The sequence below is a fragment of the Bubalus kerabau genome, chromosome 7, assembly GCF_029407905.1.
Source record: "Bubalus kerabau isolate K-KA32 ecotype Philippines breed swamp buffalo chromosome 7, PCC_UOA_SB_1v2, whole genome shotgun sequence".
Classification (NCBI taxonomy): Eukaryota; Metazoa; Chordata; class Mammalia; order Artiodactyla; family Bovidae; genus Bubalus; species Bubalus kerabau.
Genome location: NC_073630.1, coordinates 30,648,566 through 30,667,543, shown reverse-complemented (window position 1 = coordinate 30,667,543; position 18,978 = coordinate 30,648,566). Strand labels below are relative to the sequence as shown.

General features: G+C 42.4%; 1 protein-coding gene across 1 annotated transcript in view; it reads left to right on the top strand.

Annotated features, from left to right (window-relative positions):
- The window catches only part of CFI (complement factor I), a 49,597-nt gene extending 32,803 nt beyond the window's left edge, over positions 1-16,794 (top strand). The window contains exons 10-15 of the mRNA XM_055587956.1: positions 2,141-2,176; positions 4,034-4,137; positions 4,311-4,414; positions 7,876-8,153; positions 14,113-14,217; positions 16,390-16,794. Of these exons, the coding sequence (XP_055443931.1) occupies positions 2,141-2,176; positions 4,034-4,137; positions 4,311-4,414; positions 7,876-8,153; positions 14,113-14,217; positions 16,390-16,607 (845 nt within the window). The 3' untranslated portion in view covers positions 16,608-16,794. The remainder of the gene's footprint in view (positions 1-2,140; positions 2,177-4,033; positions 4,138-4,310; positions 4,415-7,875; positions 8,154-14,112; positions 14,218-16,389) is intronic.
- The last annotated feature ends 2,184 nt before the right edge of the window (positions 16,795-18,978 follow it).

Genomic DNA, 18,978 nt, shown 5'->3' with positions numbered 1-18,978 from the left:
TAACATCTTTTCACCTTAGATATTTTCTTATTTACTTTTGTAACAGACATCCCCAAATCTTCCAGCTCTTTAGAGTCATCCTTTTCTTCGTTATTCATCTAAAATGACCGCCAGAGGCTTTTGGTCCTCCTCAGGGTTTCTCAGGATTCCTGAGTGACTTTTATATAGCCAAGATCACCCCTGTTCTAAATGGCTAATTTCCACTGTTTCTTTGTATTCCCTCCCTCTTGTCATTTTGCCCTCCAAGGCTGCTGCTGTCCTTTTTCTTTCATTTTGATACTTGCTTGTTTCCTCGTCTTAATTGCTTTCCCCCTTCCCTCCCTCTTGCCCTTCCTTCCTTTCTAGTTTCAGACTTCAGGTGCAAAGTGATGAGTTAATGACACTCCTCAGCCCAGTGACGACTCCTCACCAGAGATGAGCAGTACACAGTCATCTCTGGTTCAGGCAAGGCCCCTCTCTTGCTTCACCGATTCTCCATCACTCCTGTACCTTAGACTCGCTCATTCCCCATAGCAACCACTGTAATGTGATTTAACATGTGTGGCTTTTTGTTCGTATACATTCCTATCCAGTGTCGGTTGTTCTCTTGTGAGGGTACATTTGTAATTCACAGGGTATGGTGTTGTGTATCCTCTATTTCCTTTTTATCTTTTCACAAAGCATTGCATTTTTTAGATCTGCCCATGTTGTGATGTTTCTGTCTAATCCGTTGCTTCTAACTGCCACATAATTAAACACTATGTGGTGTTCACCTTTCACAAGTTACTCTCTACCTGCTCAGTACTGGACTCTCAGCCCACACTCACATGCAGCGATGAATATCCTCTCCTTAAGGATGTGTGGGAGATTTCTCTGAGGCATCGAGCTGGGCCAGAAATTGTTAGAGTCATTTGACAAACTGGTGCCTACATATTCTGTGGCAAAGCTGCTCACCTCCACCAATACCACCCCCCAAGGGCTTGCCTCCGCTCCACTAACATTTAGTACTATCCAGCTTTCTAATTTTCCTGGTCTCATACTCTCAAGTGATAGGGCATTGCTTATTTATTTGAACTTTTGGCATAACCAATGATTCTGGGTATCTTTTCACATGCATACTAGCCTTTTGAGTTTCCTCTTCCTTTTCGTCTATCCTTTTGCTAATTACCATCTTTTGCCTCATTTCATATTGGGGACGCAGTCTTCTTTCTTCTAGCATTCTAGATATTAATCCATTTTCCGTTTTAGACATGCAAATACCTTCTTCCATTCTGTCACCCACCTATTAACTTTGGCCATCGTGAGCTTTGTTGAATACAAGTCTTTAATCTTTAAATTTTATAATCTTTATTTAATCAAAGTCATTGATTGTTTTTCTTATGATCTGTGCTTTGGAGCTTTCTGCTTGTCTTGTAATATCCAGTATATCTCAGCTATACTGGACTTTCCCCATCACCCTTTGTTGAGCATTTAATATGAAGTCTTCTCTTTGGTTTATCTTACTGCTTTTGTGAAAGCTCTGAGCAGAAAATAACCTAGATGTGTAGTGTAACAGATACATGTAAGTCTTCCCCTCCCCAAAATGTGGGAAATACAGTAATAATGCCCAGGACAGCTGCAACAAAGTAACATTGCCTCTCTGGGCTGCAACCTCATCCAAGACAGAGCAACCTTTTGTGGGAATTCACCTTTGGATGCTCAGGTCAAAGAAATCATGATTCTGTTCACAACTGAAATGTTTCAGGACAGCAGAGTGAAGATGGAATCATCCTATATAACTTCAAGCCGAAGTCTAAGAAAGAAAAAGAGCAAATCTGTTCTTGTTTTTGTTTAACTTGTGACTTCTGCATCCCAGATGACTAATAATAACCCTGCTGGATACTGAAACTGATGAATTATTGCATGACCCCTGTTAAGAGATACCTTATTATATACAAAATGCGAAGACCCTTTTTAATGTCAGCTCAGGACTCTTTTGGTCACTGTCTTGAGCCTTCACAATTACCTACCTACAGAAAGGAAATAAGATGATTTCGTATTGTCCTTTTTAAAGGTAGGACAGAGTTTAGACAGAAAATTATTATCAAAGTTTAAATGATTTTAATGATTTAATTTTTACTATAAACATAACTTAAACATTAGAACTTTTGTTTGATTATAGAAGCAGCAGAAATGTTGACTGCTGATATGGATGCAGGTAAGTTAACATTATTCTTTTTTACTAGTGCTTCACTGGTCAAATGTGCATTTTAATGTCATGTGCGTGTATGTGAGTATATATGCATATACGCAATATAATTGATTCAAGTACTAATTTCCTTTGATTTCAATTTAAACAGAAAAAACCATTACTACTTTTCTTATCATTTTTAAGAAAAACAAGCTTAAATACTTCTTGAGAACTACTTTTAAAATGGGTTAATATATATGGCTTATTTTGAAATGGAAAAAAATAGTCTAGTTCTACATACAATTTTTCTATTTGCTATGAGCTTTGTCAGATCAGTTTTGTCAAAGCCAACCAGATTTGTGACCCAGGACTTACATTTTAAGTACAAAAATAATAGATTCTTTTGCAATATTTTAAACCATGATAACAGGAAATCTGCAAAGATCTGTTTTTTGGCCAAGTCTACACTGAGAGCCAAATTTAAACAAAGTATTAAGTTCCTGGGAAGACAGTAACTGATAGGAATTTTTGAGTCAAACTGACATATTAATTCCTGACTTAGTTATTTGTTAGCTGTGTGACCTTAGATTAGTAACAAGCTCAAATATAAATTGGGAGTGAAATATCTCCCTATTTTAGGAGGATTGAAAACTGAAGCCCATGTAAGACTCCCTTCTGATTGCCAGGCCCCAGAGTTCATCAGCAATTTTTTAAAAATCAGGCAATGAGTGGAAGATTTAGATCTCAACGCTGCAGATATCAGTCAGAGGGATTTCCAACAAAGGCCCTTTATTTTCTACTCAGGGTAATAAATTAATTTTCAGGTTCAATCCAAGCTGATTTGACAGTCCTCAATAGATGGGGGGGGGGGGTCTCCCTTCTTAAAGGTACAAGCAGAAATTTAAAATTTATCATCACATCTTCCCCTAACCCAGTTCTTAGGCTGGATGGGACGCCCCCAAAATCTTTTATCCACATTCGTTCACAACTTCTCTCCCCTGAGGACCTACCTGTTTCTTATGTGCTCAAAGTAATTGACAGTGATATTAATTTTCCTTTCTCATTTGGGACTAAGAAGCAAGTTTACAAAAATTTTCATGACATGATAAAATAGAGCGAGATAATAAGAAGAGCATCTTATACTTTTACTTTCTTCCTTTGTCATGAATTCCCTTGCAAATTCATGTCTTAAGCCTGACTCTAGCATGCCTCCCAGTGACGTGTGCTGTGTCTGAGTGCTGACTGAGGAAGGAAACACCATCACACGTTAAGTGGCCAAAAACACGGTCCCCTCCCAGCCTCCTGATCCTGGATTGTCCAGGGGTTCCTGGCATATTACCTCTCAGTGTTAATACGATGATTAAGTGATACAAACCATATACAAAGTATTTAGTATGGGATCTGACACATAGAAAGAACTCTACATTAACATCATTAATGTTAATATTAATATTACTGAAGAGTCCCACCTAAACAGTCTCTAGAAAGTAAGAACTATGAAAGTAGACTGTGGAGTTCTGCTTGTGAACCTCATCCAGAGCTGTCACCCCATCTCAAACTGTTACAGTAATAATGTCTGGGCATGTGGCTTCTCTTCTCTGCCAGAGGCTGGTCAGTGAGTGACCCCTCAGGCAACCTCCTTCGGCCACAAGTCCACCTTTCAGTAGAACTTCAGAGAATCAAGCCAACTTTAAGCTTAATTTTTAATATGAAGCCAGAATTTTTAAACAAGGTGAATAGCATCCAAAACAACTCACTAATGAATCTGGGCTGCTTCATATTAGATGTGACTCTGCTGTTTATGTGGCATAGATAATCAAGAAGTTTGCCCAGAAGGTAATGGTTTCAAAAATCATAATGATACAATCTCTTCTTTTCTTAAAGAAAGAAAATTTACAAAGTCATTTTTGCCTAAACTATCCTGTGGAGTTAAAAACAACATGCACATTCGAAGGAAACGAGTCGTAGGAGGCAAGCCAGCAAAAATGGTAAACCGGCACAAAAAGTTATAATGTCATTTCCCAGGAGCCGCCCAAGTTTGCGGGGGGAAAAAAAAGTGAGGGGGAGGGATGGTAATTATTAGAGACTAAGAACCTTGCGATGGAAATCTTCAAGCCAGCTGTCTGGCAGGATGGCAGTGACCACATGAGTGTCTTTACAGGGAGAATTCCCGTGGCAGATAGCAATCAAGGAAGGAGACAAAATCTACTGTGGAGGAATTTACATCGGTGGCTGTTGGATTCTGACTGCTGCCCATTGTGTCAGGTAAAAATTAAAAAAAAACCCTCCCCAGTAGATTCCTGATTTCTGAAACAATGAAATTAAGTAATAGAGGTTGTGATAAAGTCAAATAATAAATAAAAACCTATGTAAGAAAAATCACCAAGTTCTACTCTGTTGTCCACTAAACACCTTCTCGGATGTTCACGATCAGGAGTCCAGAGGCCAGTTGCTCAGAACCCAGTATGTTCCCCACAGACCAAGGTGTTGACCTCAGCTGGCAAGGACGGATCGAGCCTGTAGGCACCGAGTTGTTTCACTTGGCTCATTTGCATGGGTCAAGGACAAAGTTCGGAATTCTGGCTTCAGTTCTGACCTTAAGAATGATTGAAAAAACACCATGTATGGAGTACCTCTTACAGACCCGATACTGTGCCCAGAGCTTTCATAGATGTTATTTTTGTTTTAACATTCTTAACATTCTTGAGAGGCAAATATTATTCCTCCCATTTTCTAGATAGGCGGACTGAAACTAGAAGTTTTAACTTGGCCAAAACAACAAACACTACAGGTCTGCAGCAGAGCTTGCGTGTCTGCTAAGTTGCTTCAGTCCTGTCCAGCTCTCTTTCACACCATAACTGTAGCCACCTCACTGTAGCCCACCAGGCTCCTCTGACCATGGGGTTCTCCAGGCAAGAATACTGGAGTGGGTTACCATTTCCTACTCTATGGGATCTTCCTGGCTCAGGGATCGAACCCACGGGTCTTGTATCTCCTGCGTTGGCAGGCAGATTCTTCTCCACAGCACCACCTGGGAAGCCCAGTCTGTAGCAGAGCCAGGGTAAAACCAAGGTCAGCATATGTGACAGTAACTTAGATGAAGGCCTGTTTAGAAACTCTGCAGGTGACCCAAACTTCAGAGGGACAGGAAATCTGTTGAATGACACCCATAAAGATCCTCATGGATTGGAGCAAAGCACCAAATCTTGTTTCTTCCTTCTGAATGACCCTTTTCCCTTGGCTTCTGTAACACAACGCTCTTCTGGTTTTCTACCTACCCCTCTGGCCACACCTTCTCTGCCTTCTTTGCAGCTTCCTCCTCCAGTGACTGAGCATTATGGCTCAAGTGAAATACTGAAGTTCCTTGATGTGTATCCTGGCTTCCTCTTCTCTTCTTTCTAAAGTTATCTGTACTTTAAAATACCACCGCATGCTGACACAGTGATATCTTCAGTCTAGACGTCTCCAACCCTGACCCTATAGTACACTATCTTGGCTGTATAGAAGTATTAGTACATCAAATTCAAAAGGTCTAAGACTGAGCTCCGAGATTTCCCTAGTGATCCAGTGGTTAAGACTCCGTACTTCCAATGCAGGGGGATAGCAGTTTGATCCCTGGTCGGGGAACTAAGATCCCACCTGCCCCACACTGCGGCCAAGAAATTAAATATAAAAAATAATAAGACTGAACTCATGATTTGCCCCTTCCCCCAAATATTGTCCTGACCTACTGTTCCCTATCCCAGCAGATGGCAACACCATTCATCTAGCTATACAAGGCAGAAATCTAGAAATGATTGCATTTCATTCCCTCAACCCTACCACACAGCTCAGCTATGTATCACCAACTCCAGATGTCATTTAAAATTTTTTTTACATTTTTAGTTGGAGGAGAATTGCTTTACAATGTTATGTTGGTTTCTGCCATACATCAGCATGAGTCAGCCATAGGTACACATATGCCCCCTCCCTCTTGAGCTTCCCTCCCACCCCATCCCACCCTTCTAGGTTGGCACAGGGCGCCAGGATGAGCTCCTTGCACCACATTGCGGCTTCCCACTGGCTGGCTGTTTTACACATGCTGGTGTATATATTTCAATGCTACTCTTTCAATCCGTCCCACCCTCTCCTTCCCTCATTGTGTCTGTAAGTCTGTTCTCTATGTCTGAGTCTCTATTCCTGCCCTGCAAATAAGTTCATCAGTACCATTTTTCTAGATTCCATATATATGTGCTCATATACAATATTTGTTTTTCTCTTTCTGACTTACTTCACTCTGCATAACAGGCTCTAGGTTCGTCCACCTCACTAGAACTGACTCAAATGTGTTTCTTTTTATGGCTAAGTAACATTCCATTGTGTATATGTACTACAATTTCTTCCAGATGGTGTTTTTAATTGCCAGTTATTTGATTCTCAAAGTCTCTTTTTATCTCCACTATTACCATGCTCCCACCTCTCTCCTGGATTGTACCATCTGCTTCCTAACTGGCTTGCCCACATTCACTCGGCACATTAAATATTTATTAAGTAAATTGAATGGATGAACAGTTAACCTTTGAACAATATTCAGGACCTCTGATCCTGAAATATAACCAAAATTAATATGAAGCACAGCATTCTTAGAACACTGAGTGTAAATAAAAACATCCTAAACACCTCATTAGCTCCTAGGACACCACTGTTGAATGGTAAGGTGTTTCCCTGAGAAAGTGACGTAAGCTGTGCTGTGCTTAGTTGTTGAGTCATGTCTGACTCTTTGAGCCCAATGGACTGTGGCCCACCAGGCTCCTCTGTCCACAGAGATTCTCCAGGCAAGAATACTCGAGTGGCCATGCCCTCCTCCAGGGGCTCTTCCCAACCCAGGGATCAAACCCTGGTCTCCTGCATCATAGGCAGATTCTTTACTGTCTGAGCCACCAGGGAACCCCAAGAATACTGGAGTGGGTAGCCTATCCATTCTCCAGGCAAGCTTCCCGACAGGAATCAAACCAGGGTCTCCTGCATTGCAGGCAGATTCTTTTCCAGCTGAGCTACCTGGGAAACCCAAGAAAGTGATAGTAGATGCCAAATTTGCTGGAAACCACAAAAGGAAAATTGGTAAGAAAATGGAGGGAGGCGTGAGGACAGGCGATATTTAACCAATTCACCATTTCAACCAAATTTTGAAACAGCTACTGTGTTCCAGATACAATACTCAACTCAGGTATCTGTCTGTAGATGAATAAGACCCAGTAAAGGTTCTTGAGCAAATAATACAACGCAAAGTTAGGATGAAGTCAGTTTTAAAGGTTACAATGATGATTCCCAGGTCTTCACCCCAGGAACCTCTAGGATCCTGTGCTCTGACTCCCCACTTCCTCAAGCACGTTCCTGGCTAGATGCTCTCTGGTTTCTGCTTAAATATCCTCAATTCCCACACTCTTACTTCAGAGGTAGCCAACTCATTCTACTGTTGGCATCTCTGGTAAGTAGTGAGACCTTTATGTCCCTAATATTTAGCAGGTAGATGAACTATTCCTTTCTACATTTATCCACTGACTTTAATTCTGTCCTAAGACAATTTCATTGCAATGCTTCATGGCAGCGAGGATTTAAAAAATCTGGGAAAATGAAAAAGCTCCTTAAAAGGGGAGAATTTAAAGATGAAGCATCAGAAGTCCAATTTATACTTGCTTCCCCCCATCCCAACTCAATATATTTTCCGCCTTTCCTATCTGTTACAGAATCAGCAGAATGCATCGTTACCAAATATGGACATCATTTACAGACTGGTTAAGACCTGGCTTTCAGACAGTTGTTCACTCGGTGAATCGAATTATTATCCATGAAAACTACAATGGAACTACCTACCAAAACGACATAGCTTTGATTGAAATGAAAAAGCGCCCAAACGAAAAAGAATGTGTGTTGAGTAAATCCATCCCTGCCTGTGTTCCCTGGTCTCCGTACCTATTTCAACCTAATGATAAGTGCATTATTTCTGGCTGGGGGCGAGATAAAGGTATGTTTTACAGTTTGTTCATCAGAATGCGGGGGTTGAAAAATGAATAGGAAGAGAAATGCATAGGAGCTAATCTCCCAGGGTTCAGAGAGAAACAGTGCATCAAATCCAGAAAAGTGAGTGTCCAGCCGGGGCCCCTCACAGGCAAGAGGCCCTGCGTGGTGGCCCAGCACCCCAAGCTCTGGGCACCGAAGGGCCTTGTGCTTCCTGTACTACTCTATTGTCACCCTCATGAGATTCTCAGTCATGTTTGCAGTGGCCCCACCTCACATGTTTAATTTTTAAAATTAAATTTAATTTGGCTCTGCGAATTATGTAACTGATCCTGACCCAGAGTTTCAAGGATACCTATACTCTGCGATAGTGAAACATCCATTGAGGGGTAACCATTCACCAAGGAAAAAGCAGAGTGACAGGGGACATATAGCATGAACTTTGGGGATTGCTTGGAATGACATGAATGAAAGATAAAATGTTTTTCAAAGGTATTGTCACAGTATGTGCCGAGTCAGTGATCCCACAGCCTTCCCCTCTCTCCTCTGCCCTCCCCCGTTCTCCGAGCCTCACACCCCAACATCCCACAAAGAGAGAGATAACGTAAAGAATTTATCCTTTGAGCTTCTAAGATGACTTGAGGTCAACATTCATATGAATAAGAGATCTACTTTGCTTAGGGGCAAATTATTAGAAGAGACTTCCCTGGTGGCTCAGACGGTAAATCATCTGCCTACAATGCAGGAGACCTGGGTTCAATCCCTGGGTCGGGAAGATGCACTGGAGAAGGAAATAGCAACCCACTCTAGTATTCTTGCTTGGGAAATCCCATGGATGGAAGAGCCTGGTAGGCTACAGTCTGTCGGGTCGCAAAAAGTCGGACACGACTGAGTGACTTCACCTTATTAGAAGGACCTACTAAATTAGAGACAGATTAGAATTAATTTAGACAGTACTTGTCCCCTCATCTTGAAGTCAGCCTAGAAATTTAGCTTCCTTCCGATCTCTTAAACTTTCTTCGTAAATAGCTTCACTGCATTTGCCTAACAGACTCCTATTGCAACACACTCTTTATAAATGCCATATTGAAAAGTATAAAGTGAAAGTTACTCAGTTGTGTTCGACTCTTTGCAACCACATGGACTATTCAGTCCATGGAATTCTCCAGGCCAGAATACTGGAGTGGGTAGCCGTTCCCTTCTCCAGGGGATCTTCCCAACCCAGGGATTGAACCCAGGTCTCCCACATTGCAGGCAGAGTCTTTACCAGCTGAGCCATGAGAAAAGTGTAAAATATGCATAGAAATGAACCTGAATTTGTAGTATGTTTGAATACCCAAGACTTACAAAATGCTAAAATTTTATTAGTAATTAATTTATCCAGAGAGTATTATGTTCTTTTATTTGTTCTTTTTTAAAATACCAACATTTTATTTTATTTTGGCTGCACTGCATGGCTTACCAGATCTTAGTGTCCCAAACAGGGGTTGAATCTGGGCCCTCAGCAGTGAGAGTCCTAACGACTGGACCACAAAGGAATTCCCTGTTTTCTTTTTAAAAAACTTTTATTGTGTACATTTATATGTGATCACAAAAGTAGAGATAAAAGTATAATAAACCTGCTTTTCACCATGCAGTTTTCAGTTACCAACATTCCCCATTCTTGTTTTAGCTCCCTGAATCAATCACAAGCACAATAGGATAATAGGAAAGTTTATTTATAAAGGAGTTAATAACAAAGTGGGTGAGAGGTTGGGGAACCACAAGGGCTGTGCAGGAATCCAGGTCAAACAGTCCCAGAACTGAGACCTTTCCTAGATCTGAAGGTATAAGGTGAAGAAGTTACCAGAAGGAGAGTCTTGGGCACAGCAAGCTACCTTGCTAGAAGCAATGACCTCGGGTTGAAGGCTATAGCCAGCCCCAGTCTCATTATCCTCTCTCCTTCCCTGCTTCTCCTTTTGCTGAGTCCTTTGTCGGAAAGCAGCTGGAAACCAGGGCCGAGTTCACTCTCGTTGAGGCAGTCCCTCCAGCCCTCGGGGTAGGGGGCGGAGCATTGAAGGGTGGAGAAAGGATCTGAATGACCGTAGGAGCTTATCAACATATTCCCCCACGGTGAATTTATTTTTTTTCCCCTGGAGGATATCAAATCAAATCTTAGACACCAAGTAATCTCACCCACAAATATGCAATCTTTACCAGGTGAAAACTTAAAAAAACAAAACCAACCCTTCATCAGTTCAGTTCAATTTAGTCGCTCAGTCATGTCTGACTCTTTGCGACCCCATGGACTGCAGCACACTAGGCCTCCCTGTCCATCACCAACTCCTGGAGTTTGCCCAAACTCATGTCCATTGAGTCGGTGATGCCATCCAACCATCTCATCCTCTGTTGTCCCCTTCTCCTTCCACCTTCAATCTTTCCCAGCATCGGGTCTTTTCAAATAAGTCAGCTCTTCACATTGGATGGCCAAAGTATTGGAGTTTCAGCTTCAACATCAGTACTTCCAATGAACATTCAGGACTGATTTCCTCTAGGATGGACTGATTGGATATCCTTACAGTCCAAGAGACTCTCAAGAGTCTTCTCCACCACCACAGTTCAAAAGCATCAATTCTTTGGTGCTCAGCTTTCTTGATAGTCCAACTCTCACATCCATACATGACCACTGGAAAAACCATAGCCTTGACTAGACAGACCTTTGTTGGCAAAGTAATGTCTCTGCTTTTGAATATGCTGTCTAGGTTGGTCATAACTTTCCTTCAAAGGAGTAAGCATCTTTTAATAATCATGGCTGCAGTCACCATCTGCAGTGATTTTGGAGCCCCCCAAAAATAAAGTCTGACACTGTTTCCACTGTTTCTCCATCTATTTGCCATGAAGTGAATGGGACCGGATGCCATGATCTTAGTTTCCTGAATGTTGAGCTTTAAGCCAACTTTTTCACTCTCCTCTTTCACTTTCATCAAGAGGCTCTTTAGTTCTTCACTTTCTGCCATAAGGGTGGTGTCATCTGCATATCTGAGGTTATTGATATTCTCCCGGCAATCTTGATTCCCACTTGTGCTTCATCCAGCCCAGCGTTTCTCATGATGTACTCTGCATATAATTTAAATAAGCCGGGTGACAATATACAGCCTTGATGTACTCCTTTTCCTATCTGGAACCAATCTGTTGTTCCATGTCCAGTTCTAACTGTTCCTTCCTGACTTGCATACAGATTTCTTAAGAAGCAGGTCAGGTGGTCTGGTATTCCCATCTCTTTCAGAATTTTCCAGTTTATTGTGATCCACACACTCAAAGACTTTGGCATAGTCAATAAAACATAAGTAGATGTTTTTCTGGTACTCTCTTGCTTTTTCCATGATCTAGCGGATGTTGGCAATTTGATCTCTGGTTCCTCTGCCTTTTAGAAAACCAGCTTGAACATCTGGAAGTTCACGGTTCACATACCGTTGAAGCCTGGCTTGGAGAATTTTGAGCATTATTTTGCTAGCGTGTGAGATGAGTGCAATTGTGCGGTAGTTTGAGCATTCTTTGGCATTGCCTAATAAAAACAATTCCATAAGATCATCCAATAACCAGTTGTGTTGAACATGACTTAATCATTTACAAAACATTTTTACAGATTATTTCCACTGGGATCCAAAGTCTACATGTTGCATTCAGCGGCTATTTTTCTTAAACCTTTTAAATCTAGAACAGTTACGTCTTTCTTTTATTTAAAATGTATTTATTTTAAATAAATCTGGGTCATTCTTATTTTAGAATTCCCACACCTTGAAATTTGCTGATTGTATTCTTGATGCAGCGTTTAACATGTGCTCCTATTCCACGTATTTTCTATAAGCTAGTAGATTTGTTCTTATACGTTGGCTTATTTGTTAATCATCACATTTATTGAGCCCTAACTGTGAGTGCAAGATAGTAACGCTAAAAGTGCTAGAATCTCACTGATGAAAACCATGGACATAGCCAACAAACAAGAGGTGCTAAGGCTACAAAGTGGAATGACAAAGGTCAGCTCTCCAGGGACTTACAGTGCAGAGGCGCCATCAGACAGAAATGCCATCAGAGAGCAGACTGTGAGGGAGGCTTCAAGGAGCATCAAAACAAGAGTTCAGGGAGGAAACAGTCTCTGGAGGCTCAAAATCACTTGTGTGTTACAAGAGCGCCCAGTTTTGGAAGGCTTATCCTGAGTTAGGGGAAATAATAACTTGCTAATCTTTGGAAAGCTCTTATCCTGAAGAAGGCAGTCATCTTAAGATTAACTTGAGGGACTTCCCTGGTGGTCTAGTAGCTGAGATTCTGAGCTCCCTATGCAGAGAGCCTGGGTTCGATCCCTGGTCAGAGAACTAAAACTCACATGCCACAATTAAGTCCCAGTGCAGCCAAATAAAGGATTTTTAGTTGCTAAGTCATGCCCAACTCTGTGACCCCCATGGGCTGTAGCCTCCAGACTCCTCTGTCCATGGGATTTCCCAGGCAAGAATACTGGAATGGCTTGCCATTTCCTTCTCCAGAGGCTCTTCCCAACCCAGAGTTCAAACCCAGGTCTCCTGCACTGCAGGTAGATTGTTTACCACTGAACCACCAGGGAGGGCCAGCCAAATAAATAAAAATAAATATTAAAAAGAAAAAAAAAAAGACTAATGTGAAGTGTGACTTGAAGGAGAAAAAAGAAACTCTTTCCTGATTTGCCATATTTGTTGGAGGAATGTGTTAGAAAGCATTCGTTTCTCCCTCTGTTTCCCAGAAGAGAAGAGTATTAGCCCACAACAACCTGGGTAGGATCTGTGGGGGTGTCCTTGCAGGGTAAACCAGAGGTCTCTGTCCCCAGGTAGAGACAGAGATTTATAGATTAATTGAGCCAAGTCATTTGGCATAAAATGTTTATTGTATAATGGAATTACTGAGTTCATGCATTAATTACATAAATATTTATTAAGTAACTACTTGGTACCAGCATGAGGCTAGGTGCAGCAGTGAATGAATAAGGTCAGGCCCAGCCCCTGCCCTCCTGGAGCACATACAAATTGCTGTAGGGTGGGAAAAAGGAAGAGGGGAGATGGGACAAAAATTCACTGCTTATACCTGAGGTATATGAATCTGTGTTCTTAGGTCTTTCTCATCTTCCCTGGACTGTCAATCAGCAACAGCTCCTGGTCCTTCTCTTTCCTTGAACCAAGTTCAAGTCCCAAATCTGTGACTTAAAGGGAAATCCTAAATCCTCTTTCAGTCACTTTCAAATCATTTAGGAGATGGAGTTCCTCACAGACACAAAAACTCATAGATACCAATTACATCATGTGTATTGTCATTTTAAGTTTTTGTATTTAAAAGTTGTTTTCACCCTAACAAGGACTTTTAAGCAAATAAGGGACTATAAGAAGACTGGAACTATTTATGTGAGAAGACCCTGATCACAGATTTCTAGCCACCCCCCACCCCCACCCCACCTTACCACTAGACTCAGTGATCAGAAGGAGTCTATCCCATTCATTTCACACTGTACTGTGTCTTAGTCACTCAGTCATGTCCAACTCTTTGTGACCCCACGGACCATATAGCCCTCCAAACTCCTCTGTCCATGGGATTCTCCAGGCAAGAATACTGGAGTGGGTTGCCATTTCCTTCTCCAGGGGATCTTCCCAACTCAGGGATTGAACCCTGGTCTCCTGCATTGCAGGCAGATTCTTTACTGACTGAGCCACCAGGAAAGCCCATCTCACAGTACCCAGGCGAGATATTCAATAAGGCTTCTTGACTATTTTTAGAAAGACAATTATAGAAATGGGATACGAGCAGTGTATGACTAAATTTGCTAGTGAGTTCATCTCAAAAGTTTACATTTGTGTTAAAGAGTATATATATTCTTTATGTTCCTAATGGTTTACTAAATTATGAAAGTAAATACTTAGATTCCTCATCTGTAACTTCTAAATGCCTCTTTGTTTCACTTTGTTTAGATAACCAAAAAGTATATTCACTTAGGTGGGGTGAAGTTCATCTAATAAACAACTGCTCAGAGTTCTACCCAGGTCGCTACTTTGAAAAAGAAATGGAATGTGCAGGTAAGCACAAAGTGGCTTCTGGGAGATGTCTCCATGGTCCCTACCAAACACCTTTGTCCTCCCCACTGAGTCACCGCCTTGTTCTGGGCCTCCAAGCTTTTCCTTTGGCCTCTGGATATAAAGATCCCCTGGAGAAGGAAATGGCAACCCACTCCAGCATTCTTGCCTGAAAAATTCTTTGGACAGAGGAGCCTGGCAGGCTACAGTCCATGGGGTCGCCAAGAGTCAGACACCACTTAGCAACTAAACCACCACTGGCTGTTGCATTATCAGACTCTTTCAGTCCCTTTCCCTTAGCTCAAGTTCCTGCAATCTAATACCCAGAGGAAAAATCTTCTCTAAGCCATTATACAGCAGTCCAACAAGGTGATTAAGAGCACAGACTCTGGAACCAGACTGCCTGGGTTTACATTCCAGTTCTTACCAATTACTACTTTGTGACCTTGAGCAAGTTTCCTCACCTGCAACATTGGTGATCTTAAGACATGAGAAAAGTGAGATGCAGAGCAGTTATGCAAGTTACCCCAAGTCTTATAGGGGCTTCCTGGTGGCTCAGTGGTAAAGAATCCACCTGCAATGCAGGAGACGCAGGAGATGCACATTTGATCCCTGGGTCAGGAAGATCCCCTAGAGAAGGAAATGACAACCTATCCCAGTATTCTTGCTTGGGAAATCCCATGCACAGAGGAGCCTGGCAGGCTACAGTCCGTGGGGGAGGGGGGGGGGGCGGTGGGTCACAAAGAGTCAGACACAACTTAGCAACTAAACATCATCACGACAAAGTCTTACAGACAAGCAATGGTATATTCAGGCTCAAAGCCTAGACTTCTAAGTAAAAATCCAGAGGGTCTCATTTCAAATGCGTCCAGTTGGAAGTCAGCTCTGCCCCCTCAGAAATCCCTTTGGCTTCTCAGGACCCCTGCCCCTCCCTCCTTCAATGTCCCAGGGATGCTAGTGCCACCTCCTAACACAGCTACATCAGTTCCTACTTCTGGTGGTGACCCGAAGGCAGGGTGCCAGCCAGGGCAGGGCGTTTAGCACACTTTATTGAAGTCACTTACAAACACTGGGTTATAGAAAAAGGCAGAGTTATTGACATCCTGTAACTCCCTGGATGCGTCTCTGTGCAGTCGCATCCAACTCTTTGTGACATTTTGGACCATAGCCTGCCAGGCTCCTCTGTCCATGGAATTCTCCACACAAGAATACTGGAGTGGGTTGCCGTGCCCTCCTCCAGGGGATCTTCCCAACCCAGGGATCAAACCTGAGTCTCCTGCATCTCCTGCACTGCAAGCAGATTCTTTATTGCTGAGCCATCAGGGAAGCCCCAACTTCTTGGATACAGCGTTGAAAATCTTGGAAAGTCACAAGAGTGAGAAGTAAACAGACCATCCCCTGTGCTCCCCCCACCCCACCAGCTTAAAAGGGAGCTAAGGATTTCAGAGCACGAAAGGAGAGAACAGCACACAATCTCCCCAGGCACGATTGCACAGTTAAGACGATAAGCTCTGAAGTCTGGCTACCTGGGTTCAAGTTCAGGCTCTGCCACTTATTAGCTGTGTGACCCTAGACAGGTTCATTAATGTCTCTGGGCCCTTATCTCATCTTAAAATACGGATACTAATGATCTTTCCCTCATAGGGTTGTGATGAGGATTAAAACAGTGAACAATTAATACATATTAAGCATTCAGTGAGTACTAGATACTCCTATTATTTTTCCACTCAGCCACTGATGCTACTTTGAGATTGCCATCTCATTATGAAATATGCTTCCACAAAGTAGAGGAAGCAGGAGAATACTTGCTAAACTTGGAGAATGAGTATTAATAAAAGACACAGTATTTTCCAACCTGCATTTCCACAACTCTTTGGGCCTGCTCTGTAAGGGAGCCCATCGTTATTGCCTGTTAGGGAAGTGTAAGAAAGTCAGTGTTTGCGACTTTGCTGGAGGTCCAGTTGTTAAGACTGCACGCTTCCAAGGCAGGGGGTGGGAGTTCAATCCCTGGTCAGGGAACTAAGATCCCACATGCCACACAGCACGTTCAAAAACTACAAACAAAAAACTTGCAAAAAATAAAAAGAAAGTCCGTGTCAGTACAGGCATTGGTGGAAGAACAGCCTTGACAATGAAAGTAAATGTGTGATTTTCTTTGTCCCTTGTCTTCCTCAGGTACAGACGATGGTTCTATTGATGCCTGTAAAGGGGACTCTGGAGGCCCCTTAGTCTGTCAGGATGTCAACAATGTGACTTACGTTTGGGGTGTTGTGAGTTGGGGTGAAAACTGCGGAAAATCAGAGTTCCCAGGCGTTTACACCAAAGTGGCCAATTATTTTGACTGGATTAGTCAACATGTAGGAAGGTCTCTTATTTCTCAGCACAATGTATAAAACTATGATCTCTCTTCTCTCTACTCTTTTTCTCTCAGGAGCTCAATTTTAATTGAAATGATACTGAATAATTAGTACCTCTTCAAGGAAAAAAATAGAGGCGGTTTGATGGGACATTTTTTAAAGGTCTTTACAAAGTTTATGCCATTTTGGAATTTTGCTGTATAATTCTCAAATAAATATTTCAGTCAAGCGTATATATTTTATTTTATTTATAAGAGACCTGGATAATCTGTTCATTCAGGAGTGCTGTATGTTTTTTTTTTAAGATTTATGTATTTATTTTTTGACTGTGGGTCTTTGTTGCTTGCTGCATGTGGACTTTCTCTAGTCACCACGAGTGGGGGCTACTCTTCATGGCGGTGCCCTGGCTCCTCATCGCGGTAGCTTCTCATCTTGTTGCGGAGCACATGCTCTAGGCGCAAGGGCTTCAGTAGGTGCAGCGCTGTGGGCTCAGTAGTTGTGGCCCACAGGCTTAGTTGCTCCGAAGTGTGTGGGATCTGCCTGGACTAGGGATTGAACCCATGTCCCTTGCATTGCAAGGTGGATTCTTAACCCCTGGACACCAGGGAAGCCTGGGAGTGTTGTATTGACTGTACCAAGGTTTAGCAAGTGGAAGGACATTGGATTCCCATAAGCCCAGTTCAAACCCCAACTCTAGCACCTGCTTGTGGGTTGGCCCTGGGCAATTTACTATCTTTTTTGTGCCTCATTTCCCACTTTTAAAAAGGAAACTGGAGTTTTGAGAAAATGAAGCTACATGTTACAGAAAAACCGTTGCCATAATACTTGTCACAGGAAAATAATGGAGCGCACAGCTCTTGTCCCACTTTTCTGTTTCTTTAAGTATTCAAAGTTCCCGAAAACGTTTAGTTCCTTATTTCACAAGTCCTCCTTAAATCCCACCACAGTCCAGCACCACACAAATCCGTATTTCCAGCCCTGGCCTTTCCTAAAGTCCAGACTGTGCATCTCACCGAGCACTTAACATGTCTCCTGGATGCCTGATAGCATTTTCAAAGAAAGGCCAACCCCAAACTCTACCCCTATTCTTCAACCTATTCTTCCCACCTTAGTAAATCCCCTGTGGCCTCAGCGTACACTGGGCATGCAGTTGCTCTCTATCACATGAGCCTCCTTTAATCTCACCACATGTCATCACCCAACACATTCTGTTTTCATTTATCTACCCCTTCCCCAAAACACCCACCACCCACCCCCCCCCCCACAGCCCCCACTACACTGCAAGACACAGGAGACTTTGTCTTCTTCTTATCACATCCCTAGCACTTTGTCCATGAACAGTGCTCGCTGCTTTTACTATTATTTTTTTTTTTAAGGGCAGCTATCAACGTCCTGAAGACAGAGGTGTATTTTTTCACATAAATATTACGTTTAAAACCTGAGAGCCAGAACCAGTTCTGGATAGATTCCAGTTGCATTAATAATATGAATGTCCATTTCTACATTTACTCCAAAATCAGTTATTGCCCAGATTTTTTTTCCTTTTAAAACTTTTAGTAAAATAAACATAAAGTTTTTTTGCTTGTTTGTTTTTACCATTTTAACCATTTTGAACAGTGCAGTTCAGTGGCATTAAGCATATTCACATTTTTTATGCAGCCATCTCCAGAAATCTTTTGTCTTCGCAAACTGAAACTGCCCCGTGAAGCAGTAATTCCTCCTTCCCTCCCATGCTGCTCATTTTTAATTCCTTTTGTCATTGAATGCAAGAGAGCATCTGGTTACTTACAGCTGTGAAAGACAGGCCCCCAAAACAGTGATTACCTAACAATTGTTTATGATTTTGCTCCTGCATCCTGGGGTTGACCGGACTGGCTAGGAAGCTCCTCCGTCCTCTCATACAGCTGCCATTACACGGGGCTGGGACAAGGATAATCTCAAAGCCTTCTTTACTCATGGCTGGTGTCGGGTGGCTGGGCTGGGAGACTCAGCAGCTGGGGTTCTCAGGCATCTCTCTCTATGTGGTCTTTCCACATGAGCTCTCAACCAGGTGACTTGGGGTCACCAGACTTCTTACATAGCAGTTGACAAGTGTCTCAAGAGAACCTGCAGAACCTGCACTGGCTTTCTAAACCTTGCCTGGAAAGCTTACATTAGATTAGCTTCCATCACAAAGACCGGACCGGGTCAAGGGGAAGAAACATAACCCATCTCTCGACAGGAGGGGTGTCAAACAATTTGTGGCGTGTTTTAAAACCACCATTTTGTGGATCAGAAGGTGAAGCCCTCACGCACATACCATTCCATATATCAATCAATAGTACAGATCCCAACAGGAAGAGGGTACTTTGCATTTCCAGCAGGAAGTGACACCAGTACTTTACTACCACCAGCAGAAGGAAGAAAG